This window comes from Urocampus carinirostris, chromosome 3 (assembly GCF_059441175.1).
Source record: "Urocampus carinirostris isolate Australia breed hairy pipefish chromosome 3, RoL_Ucar_1.0, whole genome shotgun sequence".
Lineage (NCBI taxonomy): Eukaryota > Metazoa > Chordata > Actinopteri > Syngnathiformes > Syngnathidae > Urocampus > Urocampus carinirostris.
In genome coordinates this window covers 47,099,976-47,116,364 of record NC_142351.1, presented here as the reverse complement: position 1 = coordinate 47,116,364, position 16,389 = coordinate 47,099,976, and the positions used below count along the sequence as shown (strand labels likewise).

Here is a 16,389-nt window from a genome sequence, read left to right as displayed (position 1 = left end):
AACAAGACAAAGGAACAGTAGCTCTCTAAACCAGACAGCACCATCATGAAACCAATACATATAAATCCCTTGGGAACTTTTTTATTTTTATTTTTATTTCCTTTATATCAAAGGACAAAACGAGGGGGGCGATCTGTTGTGTTTAACTGAGATTTTTGTTAAAAAAAGGATCATTTGAGTGGTGTGGACAATGCGAACAGATGGAACCAAATAGAGAATGTTGTTTTTATGTGGAGGTGTGCCAAGCCCATTACTGCGTAGCACTATATATATTTATATATTCATGTTTATCTGAAAGCATCCCCCGACATCAGGAAATGAGGTTGGTGGCAGAAGGGAGAATTAACTTAAACATTAGTATCATCCATAAAACTTAATGGACATGCGCTATAGCTGCTATTAAGATTTTTAGGTGATATCGTTGTCAAATTATACACTAATAATTCCGATAGTTAAATTGAATATACTGTACTGTGAGTTAGCTACGAGATACTAGTTCAACATACATGTGTGGTTTTCTTTTAAGACACCCCATTATCCAAGCAGTGGTTGGTCCGTTGGTGGACTAAAAGAATAGAACAATCCAACAAAAGGGTGAATCTGTTTTTACAGAGGTTTGGGTATGTTTTTTTTCTCTTCTCATTCAGGTTTTTCTGTTAGACTCAAAGACAATTACTCTATGTAAATTTGTAAACATCCATCCATTATCTGCACTGCTTATCCTCAGTAGGGTCGCGGGGTGCTGGAGCCCATCCCACCTATCTTCGGGCAGTGGGTTGGGGACACCCTGAACTGGTTGCCAGCCAGTCGCTGGGCACACGGAGGCAGATAACTCACTCGCTCATTCACACCTAGGGACAATTTGGAACGCGCAATTAACCTGACATGCATGTTTTTGAAATGTGGGAGGAAAACAGAGAGCCCGGAGGAAACCCATGCAAGCACAGGGAAGGTTTGATCTCACGACCCTTAGAACTGTGCTGCACATGCGCTAACCACTGCGACGCCGTGCTGCCCATTTGTAAACATAATGCTGATATTACTTTGTAGATTTGTATCCCGTTACGGTATCCGGGCCCTTTAAGGGAAGGTAAAGTTGGGGTTCTGGTGCACCCAATTCCGCCAGGAGGTGCCTAATGGGTTTGGAATTGGGACAGGTGATCTGCATGAAATTAAATGATCTGCATTTATGGAGTGCTTTTCAAGTCAAGACTTCCCAAAGCGCTTTACAGTGTGCTTCACATTGCCCAATAGCGGGCGCTCAGCCATGTAAGGCGCTAACCTGCTTATTGGGGGCATTAGGGGTTCAGTGTCTTACCCAAGGACACTTTGACATGTAACACAGAGGAGCCGGGATTCGAAGTGCGATCTCTTGATCCCAAGACGAGCGCTCTACCTCCTGAGCCACTGCCGCCAATCACCACACACCTGTCCTTAATTATCTTGTATCATCAGAAGAACATTTTGGACAGCAACCATTTTCGGGTCGGATTTTCAACAAAAATTTTCACTATCAATATCACAATTACCTTTCTAGTATCATCCTCGTATGTGACTTTTTTTGTTTTGTTTTCAGGTTTAGACATTTGTATTATTGTTTTCGACCATATATTTGTTAAGTACTGTGTTATTCAATACAAACATTTTTGTGGACTTTGCCATGCCTCATGCATTTGGGTGCCCCGCAAAACATGAAAATCGTTTTTCCCCATTGTTTGTGAGAAAATATGCTGTGTTTAAAAAAGATCCATAGTCATTTGTGATTAGAATTTGTGGGGCCTACTAATGTAGACTGAGTTTTAGACCGCCTTCAATGCCTTCTTTGCTGGCCTAAAAATATCAGAATTTTGTGATGTTAAGTTTGTCGAATATACTTATTAAATAGTTTCAGATTGTCCCAAAGCATCCTTTCATTGTTTTTTTCCTGTTTGTGCTGCTTCCAGATGTTTGTTTTCATATTCGAGTCTTTCACCGATATCATTCCAGCCATTACTTGTTGCCAGTGTCAGAAAAATACCTGGAGGCATTCATAATAAATTCTGCAAGCCCCGTAGCATTAAAACATGTTGATGAAGCTGTTGCTTTAACAAAACAGATTATGATTTGGCCAGGCTAAGGGAAACCTCAGTGTTTTCACAAAATATGATTGGCTAGGGGGAGGTAATGCACCACAGTGATGGTGCCAAAAGCTGTTAAACTTAAAGAGGACAAAAAAAGAATGACGGGATAGAGATAGATTGTAGTGAAAAAAGGAGGATGGGTTTTGTCTACAAATAAAAAAGTGATTTTTGATAGGCGAAATGTCTAAATTCCTAAAAAATACTTGAATGAGGTTGGGATTGATGCCTTTCTATGTGTGTCGCGGCTGTAGATGCAGTAAAGGTTATATAGCCATAAAATGGTTATTGCAGGTTGGATTGATTCAGATGTAGCACTACTAGCACTGGTATCTTGGTACTGCTCGTAGTTGCCTGCACTGCGGCCTTAGCTTACAGAAATAAGACCAAAATTGAAATGCGGCCACTGTGGCGTTTCTACTTTAGCACTGTGTATTCCACACTTTGCTTCTCCAAGAGTGAGAAACTTGTCAGCACATCGGCATGGGGGAGATAGGAGAGTCACACAGGTCCTATTTATCAGCGGCTTCTCTGACTAAAATCCCCCCCACTGACTTGTTTAGATGCATCTGCAGTCCCCTGTGCCCCAAACACCTTTTCCACCCTTTTTTCTTAAGCGCACTTGACTGACAGCACCACTAATGTAGTCGAGCTAGTTTTAGAGTGAGGGAGGAGGGATGGAGCTAAGGTCAGTGGCAAAGGCTCAGAGAAGATCAGCAGCAAATTTCCTCCAAGATTGACTGGGCAATGCAAAGAAAGCGGAGCCTGGGGAGAAGCCTCAGCTGATTTTCCAAAAAAGAGAAATTGCTTGGTCCTCATTAAAAGATACAGCAAATGTACAGATCTCAATGTGTCTGTCGATCACTGAAAGTGAATTTGATGACTCATTAAATTAGAAAGCTTGGCGCACGTCTTGTAAGCCTCCCCAGGATCAAGTCAATTAAATGTTGGCTTTTTACCAGCTTAGACAGAAAGTATATTCTCCACCAAACTAATAATTAACTGTATTTTCTGTACTATAAGGTGTATAAGGTATATTTCTTACATAAGGTGCAATCCTTAAAAATGCTTGAAAAATGCTTCTTCTTCTTATTATTCCTCTTCTAAATTGTTGAGTTTCTAAGGATTGCCGAGTGCTTGAATTTCAGGTAAAGTGCTTGGAAATACTTGAACCTTTTGTCATGTTTCTCAACACGTCGGCTTAAACATGACATTGAGATTGAATTTCTTTGTCACTCAAGATTAACTGCAACGGCGTAAGTTTGTACAGCATTGTCCAATGATTCGTCATCTTCCCCCGACCGGTGCATGCTATTTTTACACAAGGCACTATGAAATGTGTATTAGTGCAAGGAATACAAATCAATTATGGACCTTTATTATGGGCCATGCATACAATTAAGGTAATGTTTATCGGTGGTAATTACAACACTTATATAGGGGGGGGATTTGTCTCTAAGAAAAATATTTTTTGCGATTTACTCAAAAACTAAAAATATTTCTTGTTAATATACACGTGAGATTAAAAATCACATATGTAAATCACAGATATATTTGTTGTTGTGAAAAATACATGATTTACACCAGATTTTGTATTTTTGTGGTCCTGAGGAGGTGTAGCTTGACCCACAGGCATGTGGCTGGATTTGCCTATTTACCTCTTTTTCCCTCTCAATCGTCTGGAAAAAGGCACAGCAAGGTATTTTGTGAGCAATTCTTTCTACACATTAGATCATATCTCGTTATCACACTATTTGTCGCCAGTACCCCTGGTGAAAGTATTCAATGATCTTCTTTTAGCAATATATTCCGGCGTCTCGTCAGTGCTGCTGCTGCCTCTGAATCTCAGTGCTGCGTTCTATACTGTAGACCACAACATGTTATTTGATCATCTGTAAAAGTAGATTGGTATCTTAGCCACCATACTCTCGTGTTTTAGGTCCTACCTCTCAAACAGGATGCAAAGTGTTAATTACGGCAATCTGCCCTCTGAACTGTTTGATGTCACCTGCAGCTCTGTACTTGGCCCCCTTCTTTTTAGTGTTTTAATGCTTCCGCTTGATGATATTATCCGCAAGTATACAGTAATATTAGTTTCCCCTGCTTTGCAGATGACACTAAACTATATCTTCGACTAGAGGCAGGCGCTTTGTAAAGTTGAGGAAATTTAGATGCCTGCCTTACTGAAATATAAAGAAGGGTGTCACTTTATTATCTGCGCATTATTGATTGTTAGTCAAGCTCATTGTTGCGACTTGTTCTCAACACTGCTCTGAACCTTGGCAGATTAAGCATCACCTGTCGTGACTGTCAAAAATCCTGGTGACATATTTGATTCCGATCTGTCAAACGTGAAAAATATCACGAGAATACATTACTTCCTCTTTTGTGATTTTGCAAAGATTTGCCCGATGCTGTCGAAATTTAGATGCTGAAATTATAATCCATGCGTTAATTACTTTTTCTTAGTTCTTCTTACTTCATATTACGCCTGATATTTGTATTGTATTGCTACCTGGTCGCCCAATGTTTAGCATCAAAATATTGCATCTGGTTCAAAATACAGCAGCGATATTTTTGACTAGGACAGGAAGTTTGATTATATCACTCCAAATTTAGCTAACTTGCACTCGCCCCCAGGCTGTTCAAGATGTGATTTAAGGGTTCTGTTATTAACCTACAAATGTTTGCACGGACTTACCCTCTCTCTCTGAATTGCTTTGCGTCTACGTCCATGCTCGGAAAATGTTGGTCTAATTGTGACTCCAAGAGCCAATGAGAAATCTTTTGGCTCAAGAGTGTTCTCCATCCGGTCCCCGGTCCCAAGATAAGATGTGAAACCTCAGGCGTAGTGTTTTAATTTTGACTAAAAACACACTTCAATTCTATAGTTTATGATTGATGCTGACCTTATATTTGTCTTTTCCTGTCCTTTCCGGCTGCCTGGCTGGTGGCGAAATGAGGAAGAAGTACAAAGGGGGACGAGTCATTAAAACAGCACTTGAACCGGAAGCCTGTCATCATCTGCTGGCAAAGATGAGAAGCTGTATCGCCGCTGTCTTGTCATTTTTGAAGAATTTTGTATTTTATCCATGTTTATTTTTTATATTGACTACATTTTGGGTATTGTTACCCAATGCAACATCTCTTGTGGCCTGGTGTAGAGCAAATAAGCCCAGCACAAAATGGACTCTCACGTAACTCAGAACGCTGGAATGGATGGAACGATTGCGTCCCCGAACGTACCAATTCACCATGTACCATAATGCAATCTGATAACAGGATGTTTTGAATGTAATTAAAACATCCAAGGCAATGTATTGATGAAATTATGTTCTCACCGTACATTATAATGTCGATTGGAATGGCATTTTCAAGTATGGAACAACACGCAAATTTCTCATTTGTTTTACTGTAAGTATCAGATATCTAAGACCACGCCCATAGAGGCATGATCAGATATGTAAGACCACGCCTATAGAGGTATAATCTGGTCAAGCATCCATGTTCCTATAAAAAGAGGAACTGATGCAATAGTCTTTGATCTGTGCAGCCCTTTGAGACACTTTGTGATTAATGGCTATACAAATAAACATGACTTGACTTGAGTATTTTATTGAGCTTGAAGTGCTAGCGAGTGCATTTCATAGGTAGGTAGGTACTTCTATCGATTGAAGAATTGAAAAGTAAACAGAAAGCCACCCTAACAAAATTCGCCAGAAGATGAAGCTGTTTTCTCTAGGTTGAGCATTTCAATATGGTTGAGTGTTAACCAAAACAAAATTAACACAGAAAATATCTCATCTCATCTCATCTCATTAGCCGTACCGCTTATCCTCATTAGGGTCGCGGGGGGCTGGAGCCCATCCCAGCCATCTCTGGGCAGTGGGCAGGGGACACCCTGAACTGGTTGCCAGCCAATCGCAGGGCACACGAGGACGGACAACTCACTCGCTCATTCACACCTAGGGACAATTTGGACCGGCCAATTCACCTGAAATGCATGTTTTTGGAATGTGGGAGGAAACCGGAGTGCCCGGAGGAAACCCACGCAAGCACGGGGAGAACATACAAACTCCGCACAGGAAGTCTGGAGCTGGATTTGAACCCACGCAGGAGGTTCCCATGACATGAACTGTGCCGCACATGCGCTAACCACTGCGCCGCCGTGCTGCCCGCAGAAAATATACTTAAGAAAAAAAAACAAAAATCGCATCAAAATTGCAATACTGGTCTGGTTGGGTGGGGGTCGGTCGGTCAGTCGGTAGATAGATAGATAGATACTTTATTCATCCCCGTAGGGAAATTCACACTTCCAGCAGTATCCTTGTGTTGAAAATAAAACAATAATAAAGTAAAATGAATATAATACAAAAATACCCAATGTAACGTGTTGATATAGAGTACAGTGGAACCTCGGTTCTCGACCATAATCCGTTCCAGAACCCTGTTCGAAAACCGATTTGTTCGATCACCGAAATCGTTTTTCCCATTAAAAGTAATGTAAAATCGTTTTAATCCATACCAAAACCCTGAATGTTTACCATGAACGTAAACATGAAGCCAACCCAGGCTAATCGTACGTTCACGTTAGCGTAATCTTCCGTACGAAAGATTACGCTAACATGAACTTGTAGAAATAAAAAATCAGGTCGTTTACACGTCATTTAGCACCCGGGTCTCCAAAAAAAGTGGTGAGCGGTTAAAGGATAAGGAAAATAATTATGAATAGGATTTCTTACCTTTGTGGTGGTCTGCAGAAGCCATGCTCTATTCCCTCGAAAGAAGGGAAACTCGCACACCTTCTTCATATTTTGCTATTATTTCTTTCTTAAATGCAATAGTTGTACGCACTACTCTTCTTTTTTCACCTGTAGCAACTTTGCTGCTTGTACCGACCTTCTTCAGAGGCATAATTAGGGGCTAAAACACTCCGTTCACCGATATTAAAAGCGAAAGCGAAAAGAAGTGCGCGCACACGTGATAACAGTTCTTCACGAGGGGTGGAGGCAATCTACACGATCTACACCCGTATGCCGCTCAGCATCGCACCCTAGCGTACCGGCGTTCGAACTCCGATTTTTTGAACGAAAAGCGAAGCAAGAATTTCTCAAAATTTTGGGTCGAGAACCGATTTGTTCGAACTGTGAGGCGTTCGAAAACCGAGGTTCCAGTGTATTTAAATAGTGCTACATAAAATACACACTGTAAAAAAAATAGGGTAATATGCAATGTGGGGGTGTGGTTTAATGTGGGCTTTCACTCCCCCGGGTGGAGTTAAAGAGCATCATGGCATGATGAAGAAATGATCTCCTCAGTCTGTCCATGGAACAAGACTGTGACAGCAGTCTGTCGCTGAAGCTGCTCTTCCGTTTGGAGATGAAGCTGTGTAGTGGATGTGATGAATTGTCCATGATTGACCGCAGCTTTTTCAGTGCCCATCTCTCAGCTACAGTTGTCAGGCTGTCCAGCTATGTGCGCACAACAGAGTCCGCTTTCCTCACCAGTTCATTAAGACAAGAGGCATCCTTCTTCTTGGCGCTGCCTCCCCAACACGCTGCCGCATAGAAGAGGGCGTTTGCCACAACAGTATCATAGAACATTTGTAGGAGCTTTTTGCAGATGTTGAAGGATGTCAGCCTTCTGAGGAAGTAGTCGGCCATGACATTTCCTGCATAGAGCTTCTGTGTTGGCAGTCCAGTCCAGTTTATTGTCCACCTTCACACCCAGGTATTTATAGGTCTGGACAAATTTTACACATTCTTCTTTGATAGTTACAGGAACCGGGTGAGTTGAACACCACCAAGACCAGAGAGATGGTGGTGGACTTCAGGTGCAGGTGGTTAGCGTCGCTCCATTGGACAAAGTCCTGAATCAATTTCCTGTACTCCTCCTGCCCACTTCTGATACATCCACGATAGCAGTGTCATCAGCAAACTTCTGCACGTGGCAGGACTCAGAGTTGTGCTCAAAGTCCGACGTCTACAGGGTGAATAGGAACGGAGATAGCACGGTCCCCTGCGGCGATCCTGTGCTGCTAACCACAGTGTCCGATGTACAGCCCCCCTGTTTCACATACTGGGGTCTGCATGACAGGTAGTCCGTAATCCATGCTACAAGGTGTGAGCTTACTCCCATCTCTGTCAGTTTACCACCAAGTAGCAGAGGCTGTATGGTGTTGAAGGCACTGGAGAAGTCCAAAAATGTAATCCTCACAGCACCCTTGCCCTGTCCAGGTGAGAGAGGGATGGGTGTAGCATGTAGACTATAGCATCCTCCACTCCCACCTTCTCCTGGTAGGCAAATTGCAGAGGGTCGATGGCGTGGCGGACCTGTGGCCTCAGGTGGTGCGGCAGCAACCGCTCCATGGTTTTCATCACATGTGATGTCAGGGCAACCGGCCTGAAGTCGTTTAGTGACTCAGGTCTTAATTTTTTTGGGACTGTGAGGATGCAGGATGTTTTCCGCAGCTGGGGGACCCTCCCCTGTTCCAGGCTCAGGTTGAGGATGCGCTGTAGACGGTCTCCCAGCTCCAACACACAGACCTCCAGCAGTCGGGGGCATACTCCATCTGGACCAGCTGCCTTGCTGGTTCGCAGCCTCCTCAGCTCTCCACACACCTGGGCTGCAGTTTTCTTGAGTGGGGGGATGTCCTCCTCCATGCTGGTGTCCAGAGGGGGAGGGAAAGCTGCAGTACTCTGGGTTGAGGACGAGTTGAGGTGGTCAAACCTGTTAAAAAAGTTGTTTAACTGGTTAACCCTCCCCACATCTACGTCCACGGCCACACCCCTCTTGGTCCTGCAGCCGGTAATGGTCTTCATCCCTTCCCACACCTCCTATGCTGTTGTTATGCAGCAAGTTGATGTAGTCAGAAGTGCAGTTTGCCACCTCCTTAATGTCCCCACTGCTAAACCCTAGCAGGACAACCCAGTCCGTACATCCAGAGCAGTCTCTCAGAGCCTGCTCTGCCTCAATAGACCATTTCCTGAATGAGCGTGTGGTTGTTGGTAGCCTCCTCACTTTTGGTTTGTAATGAGGTTCAAGAAGAATGAGGTTGTGGTCTCCTTTCCCGAGGGCAGGCAGTGGCGTAGCATTGTGTGCGTCCTTAATGTTTGCATACAGCAAGTCAATAGTCCGATTACCCCTGGTTTTGCAGTCCACATTCTGGAAGAAAGAGGGCAGTGTTGTTTCCAGAGTCACGTGATTTAAGTCCCCGGAGATTAACATGACGGCCTCGGGGTGCTGTGTTTGTAGTTTTGCAGCAGCGGAGTGGGTGACACCACACGCTACTTCCGCATCAGCGTGCGGTGTCATGTAATCAATAACAGCATTGGCGTGTCCAAACTCTCTGGGCAAGTAATAGGGGTGCAAATTACGGCCAAAAGTTCGACATCAAGGCAGCAGATAGAAATCTTTGTGTTTACCTGCCTGCCCGGGGTTACACCACCTCGTGTTCACATAGATAGGGAGTCCGCCTCCTCTCCGCTTCCTGCAGGCTTTTGTGTCTCTGTCTGCCCTACGCAGAAGCCGGGTAGCTAGACGTTAGCGTCCGGGATGATAGACGTGAGCCACGTTTCCGTAAGGCAAAGCAAACTGCACTCCTTGTATGCTTTGACGTTTTTCACGAGCACAGCCAGTTCGTCGATCTTATTTGGTAGAGAGTTGACATTCCCCATGATTATGGATGGTACCAAAGGCTTATATCGCCACTTCGCCGCTAGCCTCTTAGCCTTTACCGTAGCACCGGCTCCACAGCCACGATAGGGCCCCCTCACCTCGTCAGGTAAATGGGGAATCACGCCGGCACAAGAATTCTTCAGGGAAAGGAGTTGATTCCTCGAAAAAACGCACTTTTGGGTGTTTAAACCCATAACGATAGGATAGAAAGTATAGTGAAGTGTAGTTGTCAAACAGGAAGCAAACAAACTGAAGATAGAAGCAACAATAAAACAATAAATCACAAAAATAGCGAAAATAACACGTAGCTGCTGGAAAGGCTGCATTCATCAATCATTGCGCACTCATCGCTCAAATATGGTAATATACCCTAAAACCATGTATAGTAACGCAAACTTATAATAGCTGTATTTATTTAGAATGTCATCAGTAAGTATTCTGCGGTATATAATATGCACCAGGTTATAAGGCGCACTTTCATATTTCTGGCCAAATCGCTTTTTTTTTAAAGAGCGGCTAATAGTTCAGAAAATCCGGCATTGTCAATAAATACCATTTTTTTTGTGCAGTCTGCATACATAAGGACAGATGTCGGATCAGGGCGTGCAACAACACGCCAAACTCATTTGAATAGTTTTGAACAGCTCAATCACACACTTGACATTGCCTATTTGTTCAACAGTGGCCTCTAATTGGAGCAACCAGCCTCTCATCTCGGGCTCTTCATCCTCCTCCCGCTGAAAGATTATGTAAAATTATCATCACCAGTGATAACATCAGAGTAAACAGTTTGACAACGGACGTGGGAGGACGACTTTCTAATCCAACAACATCGCGAGCAGTCCAACATTCATCCGCACTAAATGATCTGAAGAGCCTTTTGAGATGTTTTTATGCGATGTATGATATATGAAGTACTTTATTTTAAAGAGTATTTACCTAGAGGAGGGTAGTCAGCAACTCAAGTGATAAAAGTCTTTAGTTTTTAAAAATGTTTAAGCACCCAATGAACTAAATAGCAGGGATAGCTGGTGATTTATTTTGCTTGAAGGTGGGGGACATCGTTTGAGGTGTCTTTGAAAAGATGAAAATTAAAAATTTTCTCTATCAAGTATGTATTCATAATGCCCAACTCAATTGCAAGAGCCTATCTGCTCTTACCTTACTTTTATCGGAGCTCTTCCGGGAGAAAAATATTAGGTTAAAGAAAAAGGGGTTCGGGGGAGGGCTAGAGAGAGACGTTATGCCCGTCCCTGCAGGTTTTCTGTCCAAGTGCTAACCCAAACCCCCAAAAGATAAAAAAAAGAAAAGTTTATCTAAGCGTATTTAAGAAATGCATGTACTTGCGAGTACATCATGAAAAGAATGCCAAAGGCTGCAATCATGACTTTGGGCCAGGGAATGGTGACAGAGAATAATAAGATACTTGAACTAACATATTCAAAACTTCTGACCTACTTATCAAAAGAATGAGAAGAAAATGTTGCAGTTTGGTCACTTCGAGTCTCCGTAGTTTTTATTCTTCCTTGTACTTTGTTGCATTCGTTTTTTTTTTTTGTTCATCCAGTGTTCAAATATCACACATTGTCCCTTTAACACAATATATGTTGCCTAAAACTTATGAGATTTATTCAAATGTTGGATTTGTGGAAACAGCTAATTAAATATGGGAAAGTATTTGCTAATCAATTAATCAGAGACTATTTTCAATAATTAATAGTCGCTTGGATTTAAATATATTCAAAAAGCTTCAAAAGCATTAAAAATGATGGTCCTTGTTGTAGATCTAAATAAAACATTTTACTGGCTTTGGGCTAAAACTGCCAAGACACAATCAGGCAAATGTATTTCACATTTTTCAAAAAAACTTTCTCCATGTGTGGGTTTCATTTTGAAAAAATATAATTATAATAATAAAAATACTTTGTAATCAAGTAATGCTGTAAATGTAATCATTTATGAAAAAAGTGGTTGTTTATTCCCCTTCATAAAAGTGATTATTTTGCAAGTGTGTTTTAACCTGACCGCAATGTGTGCTTAATTACAATTAAAAAACATTTTAAATCCATAAAAAAATTGGTTATTGTATCTGATTATTCAAAATAAATGTTAGTTGCAGATGGGTTAATAATTACAGGCACATGATACTACATCTTCTACTATAATATTAAAATTACATTATTGCAATAGAATCCCTGTTTTTCTCACAAGAAAGAATTTGGGCCACGACAATTTTCTATTGTCAAAAGTTATTTACCAGTCAACGGTGTTTCTCAACTAATGGGTCGAGATCCAAAAGTGGGTTGCGTACCACTTTTCAGTGTGTCGCGGACCTTCGCCTTAGCAATATAATGTGATGAAAAAACGGAGGGTCAATGACACTCTTAAACAGTAGATGGCAATAATGCGCTGCATGCTACTTGACACCCGTCATTTTACACCACAGAATAAGACCACTGAAGTTTGTGTCCGCATGTTGAGCATGGTTAAATGCTGGCTACAACCAGGATATATGAGATATGGATTGTATTATCCGAAAGATAAACATTTTATATTTCATTCACAATGCAGGTAGTTGAGCATCGATGGGAATATTATTTCTTGAAGTTGTTTTGTTTTTTTGGTCATTTTGTTTTTGGAAAATAGAAGAATATATTGTACTATCTCTGCTTTTAACTGCCTTATCCTTTCATTTTATTTGGGTCACAGCTTGTCATTAGGGGAGTCTTCAAGTCAGACCAGTTGAGGACCACTTGTTTACGCAGATTCATTGCACACTTTAAGATGCCAGCCTTACAGATTTTGCAACAAAATAAATGCTGAATGACTCCAGTGAGGCCTGACCTTTAAACTGTGACTGCACCTATTTTTTTTTTCTTCCCAGTGCCCTTTACACATCTGATTCGAGGCGGCAATTAAATTTGGGGGAGGCTAACGGTCGCAATCACAATATTTAAAAACAACCTCCACAACACAATTTGAGGATTACATTCTACTATCAGTTAAAACTGGAAGACATTGTAGGAATGTTTGACTCCAAAAAACACAATTCCAATTCTTACCATGTATTGGTGCTATAGAGTTAAAATGTACATACCTGAGCATCCACGAGGAGGTGCCTCATCAAGGTCATGGACTTCTGCATTGTCTCCTTCTCAGGAGGACAGTATGCGTGATCAACCTGCTCAAGTGATTTAGGCCCTGTCACCATGAAGCTTGCAATCTGATCGTTGATGCTATTCAGTGACTGCACCGCTAGAGAGAGACACAGACAAGACAAGTCACATTTATTTGTTTAGCCCTTAATTACAGCATCTCATAGTATCATAATTTGAAAAATTCCCCTGATCGAAATCCTACAAGGGGGCATCCATCTAGACATTATCTTCACCGCTTATTCTTAATAGGGTTGCGAAAGGTGCTGGAGCCTATCCCAACTATCTTTGGGCAGGGGACACTCTGAACTGGTTGACAGCCAGTCGCAGGGCACACAGAGACAGACAACTCAAGTTTCAAATGTCTTTTATTTGAAAAGGGAAAAGTGTCCTCCATAAACTAATGTCACATACTTAAACATTTTAGCCAAAGCTAATGCTCAATGTCTGTCCCTAGAAGGGCTTTTACAGAAAAAAAAAACATACATAACATACACAATATTATTAAACAGCACAATTGCATAGGTTACTGGTGGTCACATGTCTAACCTCTGATTCGAAAAAATATTTTAGTTTATGACTCTTCCTTTAGTTCTCTCGCACAAGTTCAACTCACTCCGAAAATTTGGACCGGCCAATTAACCTAACATGTATTTTCAGAATGTGGGAGGAAACCGGAGTGCCCGTAGGAAACACACATAACCACAGGGACAACATGCAAACTCCGCACAGGAAGGATCCTAGTTGGATTTGAACCCATGACCTCAGAACTGTGCCGTGGACACAGTAACCACTCAGTTTCCATGCCACCTACATGGGGGGCAAGGAAAACAAAAAATACACAGCACAAGGAAAATAAGGAAATCTTGAGAAGAGGTTGCACACGAGGTAATTAGGCCATTTTAATAGTCGACGTGTCACCGACTATTGAAGGTAGTCAAATAATCAGACGGTATTTTCTTAAATTTGGCATGACATTGATTTAATTATGTAGGTAATGATAATAAACACAAGAAAAATGGGTATGGTGAAAACACTATTGAACATACTGGGGATTTGTACAAAAATGAAATGAAAATGCCCTATCTAAAATTTATTTAACACAGTGCTTGGTCAGTAGAGACATACATTGACAAATTAACCTCTGTCTGTTTTTAGGGGCAGGCAAATAAATAATAAATTAAAATCAAACATTTCTATCCCTGTAAACCAAGCAGCAGCAGAACCGTAGACAAAACAAATATCATGTGCAATATGTCAAGTACTTCAGAGGTCTACTGAAAAATATTTAACGAAAGAACTTAACGAACAGTTTGAAATCAGACCGGTTTTAGCAACTGTCGTTCGCTCTTTTAACGATTTATTTCTTCGGACTGCATCCATTTAGTTTCGTTTGTCAGGCACAGTCAGGCTCTCTTTCATAGTGAAATATAGGCGTATGAAATATACAATGCATGTCATTAAAACTGTAGTAGCGTGGATGTTACTTGTATGTTACTGAGACGAGTCAGACTCTTTTTCTTCCAATTCCAACTCTTCTCTAGTTGCATCACCAAGGTCTGAAGTACTGCCATGATATGCAAGGTCTGCTTTGTAAACTTTGCAAGTAGTCTTTTTTATTTGCCGTATCCAGGTTAAAAGGCTCCCAAACTTTAGAAGTTTTGGTAAGTGTACTTGATGTGGACGTCATCATTTTTGTATGTTACCACCCGAGACAAAGTCGCTATTGCGCATTAGCGACTCTCAGCAGAGATTATAATCTTGTAAAATTCCTCACTCTGTTGGTAAAATGTGTCGTGGAACACTAGTCGGCAATGGAATTCATTGTCGACTATTTCTATTATCAATTTTTTTCGACAACGTTGACCAATTGTTTCAGCACTAGAGATAATACCCCTTACAGCATAATCATGCTGCAATGTATGATGCACAGGCACCAATAGTTAAAGCAAAGTCAACAAAAAACATAACAGAAATTGTACAACGTATTCAAGACAGCAAGTATGGTCCAAGAAAGCAATAATTCAATTATTCTGCAGCCGTTGTCCTCACTAGGGTTTCCTTGGAGTCCATCCCAAATACCTTAAGGCAGTGAAGACCCTGGACTGGTTGCAGGGCAGACAGAGACAGACAACCATCCACACCCCTCACTCATACCTGGGGACAATCTGGACCTGCTAATTGAGACAAAGTCACTATTGCGCATGAGCAACTCTCCTTTATCCACCTGCCATGAATGTTTTTCGGACAAGGGAGGAAACAATGGTACCTGAAGAAAAACCCGCCCAGGGAGTGACTGGCGAAAATTGTCTCAGGCACAAGGAGAAAATGCTAACTTGACACAGGGAAACTGGCAGCTGGAATTGAACCCATGACTTCTAAACTGGATGGTGGACATTTTAACCAGTTATCCAACATGCCACTTGCCATAAAACAGGGATGTCAAACAAATTTTAGCTCAGGAGCCTCATGGTAAAAAAAACATTCTCACAGGAGGCTGACTAGTAAATGAATGGCATAAAATGTGTGCCTTAACTGGAGGACTGGGGGTCTTTTTGAAGGCTCACAATTAAATTATGAATCAGTGATGTAGGAATTTCTTATTTTGTTGACTTTACTCTGGTAGGCGTTTTTTCCCTTAAAACAAAGATAAAGAGTCTTGGAGACAGTTTCTTCCCAGAGCTCCTGGCTTTAGCGACATCCACTGGGCATATTTAAAACTCCAAGTCAACTGCTCATTTTTCTTTTGTGCTTCTCTCGGCAATGTGTCACGATCCACGTAAAATAATGTGATGGGCCAAATGTAACCAGCGGGCCAGGAGTTTAACACATGTGCTATAAATGAATATTAGATTATGAGTTATAGACAAGCCTGTGTAAATTGTAAACAAAATTTCAACATTGCACCCTGTACCAGGATGACCGAACCTGACTTGCAACCGTCAACAACACTTTTGGCTATCAACACCTTCTCTCGTCTAGAACGTTCCTGAGAGTCATCCTGTTTTTGTTCCAGAGTTTTAGCCCCGGCATATCCTTTCATGTTTCCTTTACAGCTTGCCTCCCACGTTAAAAGGTAGCCAGCCGATTACATTTCCTCCTTCCAACACATACACTTCCTAAACCTGCTTCCATTTACCATTAATCCCTCTTTAGTCTCTAAGAGGTCTCTGAAAACATTTTGCAGGTCATCCACGCCGAAGCAGGGGAAAAGTCAAATCCATAATGTGTGCAGTAACACCCCCTAACAATCCGTTTTATGTTACAGGCCACCGTTCTCACCCCCCAGGCCTCATTACCCACGTTTCAGGCATTGAATCATTCAAATTTGCAAAACTATCACCTATAAAAGGCTTTAAGCGTGTCTAGTGGGAAGCTGGATGGACAGCTGTTAAATCGCTTATAAAAAATACAAAAAATAAGGAACAAGCAGCTAAATC

At 41.6% G+C, this 16,389-nt stretch overlaps 1 protein-coding gene across 3 annotated transcripts in view; it reads right to left on the bottom strand.

The window, feature by feature from the left end:
- Positions 1-16,389, bottom strand: part of kazna (kazrin, periplakin interacting protein a) — a 230,353-nt gene that overhangs the window by 165,598 nt on the left and 48,366 nt on the right. For all 3 annotated transcript variants that reach the window (XM_088332102.1, XM_088332101.1, XM_088332103.1), the window contains exon 4: positions 12,892-13,049. In XM_088332102.1, coding sequence (XP_088188228.1) covers positions 12,892-13,049 — 158 coding nt within the window. The remainder of the gene's footprint in view (positions 1-12,891; positions 13,050-16,389) is intronic.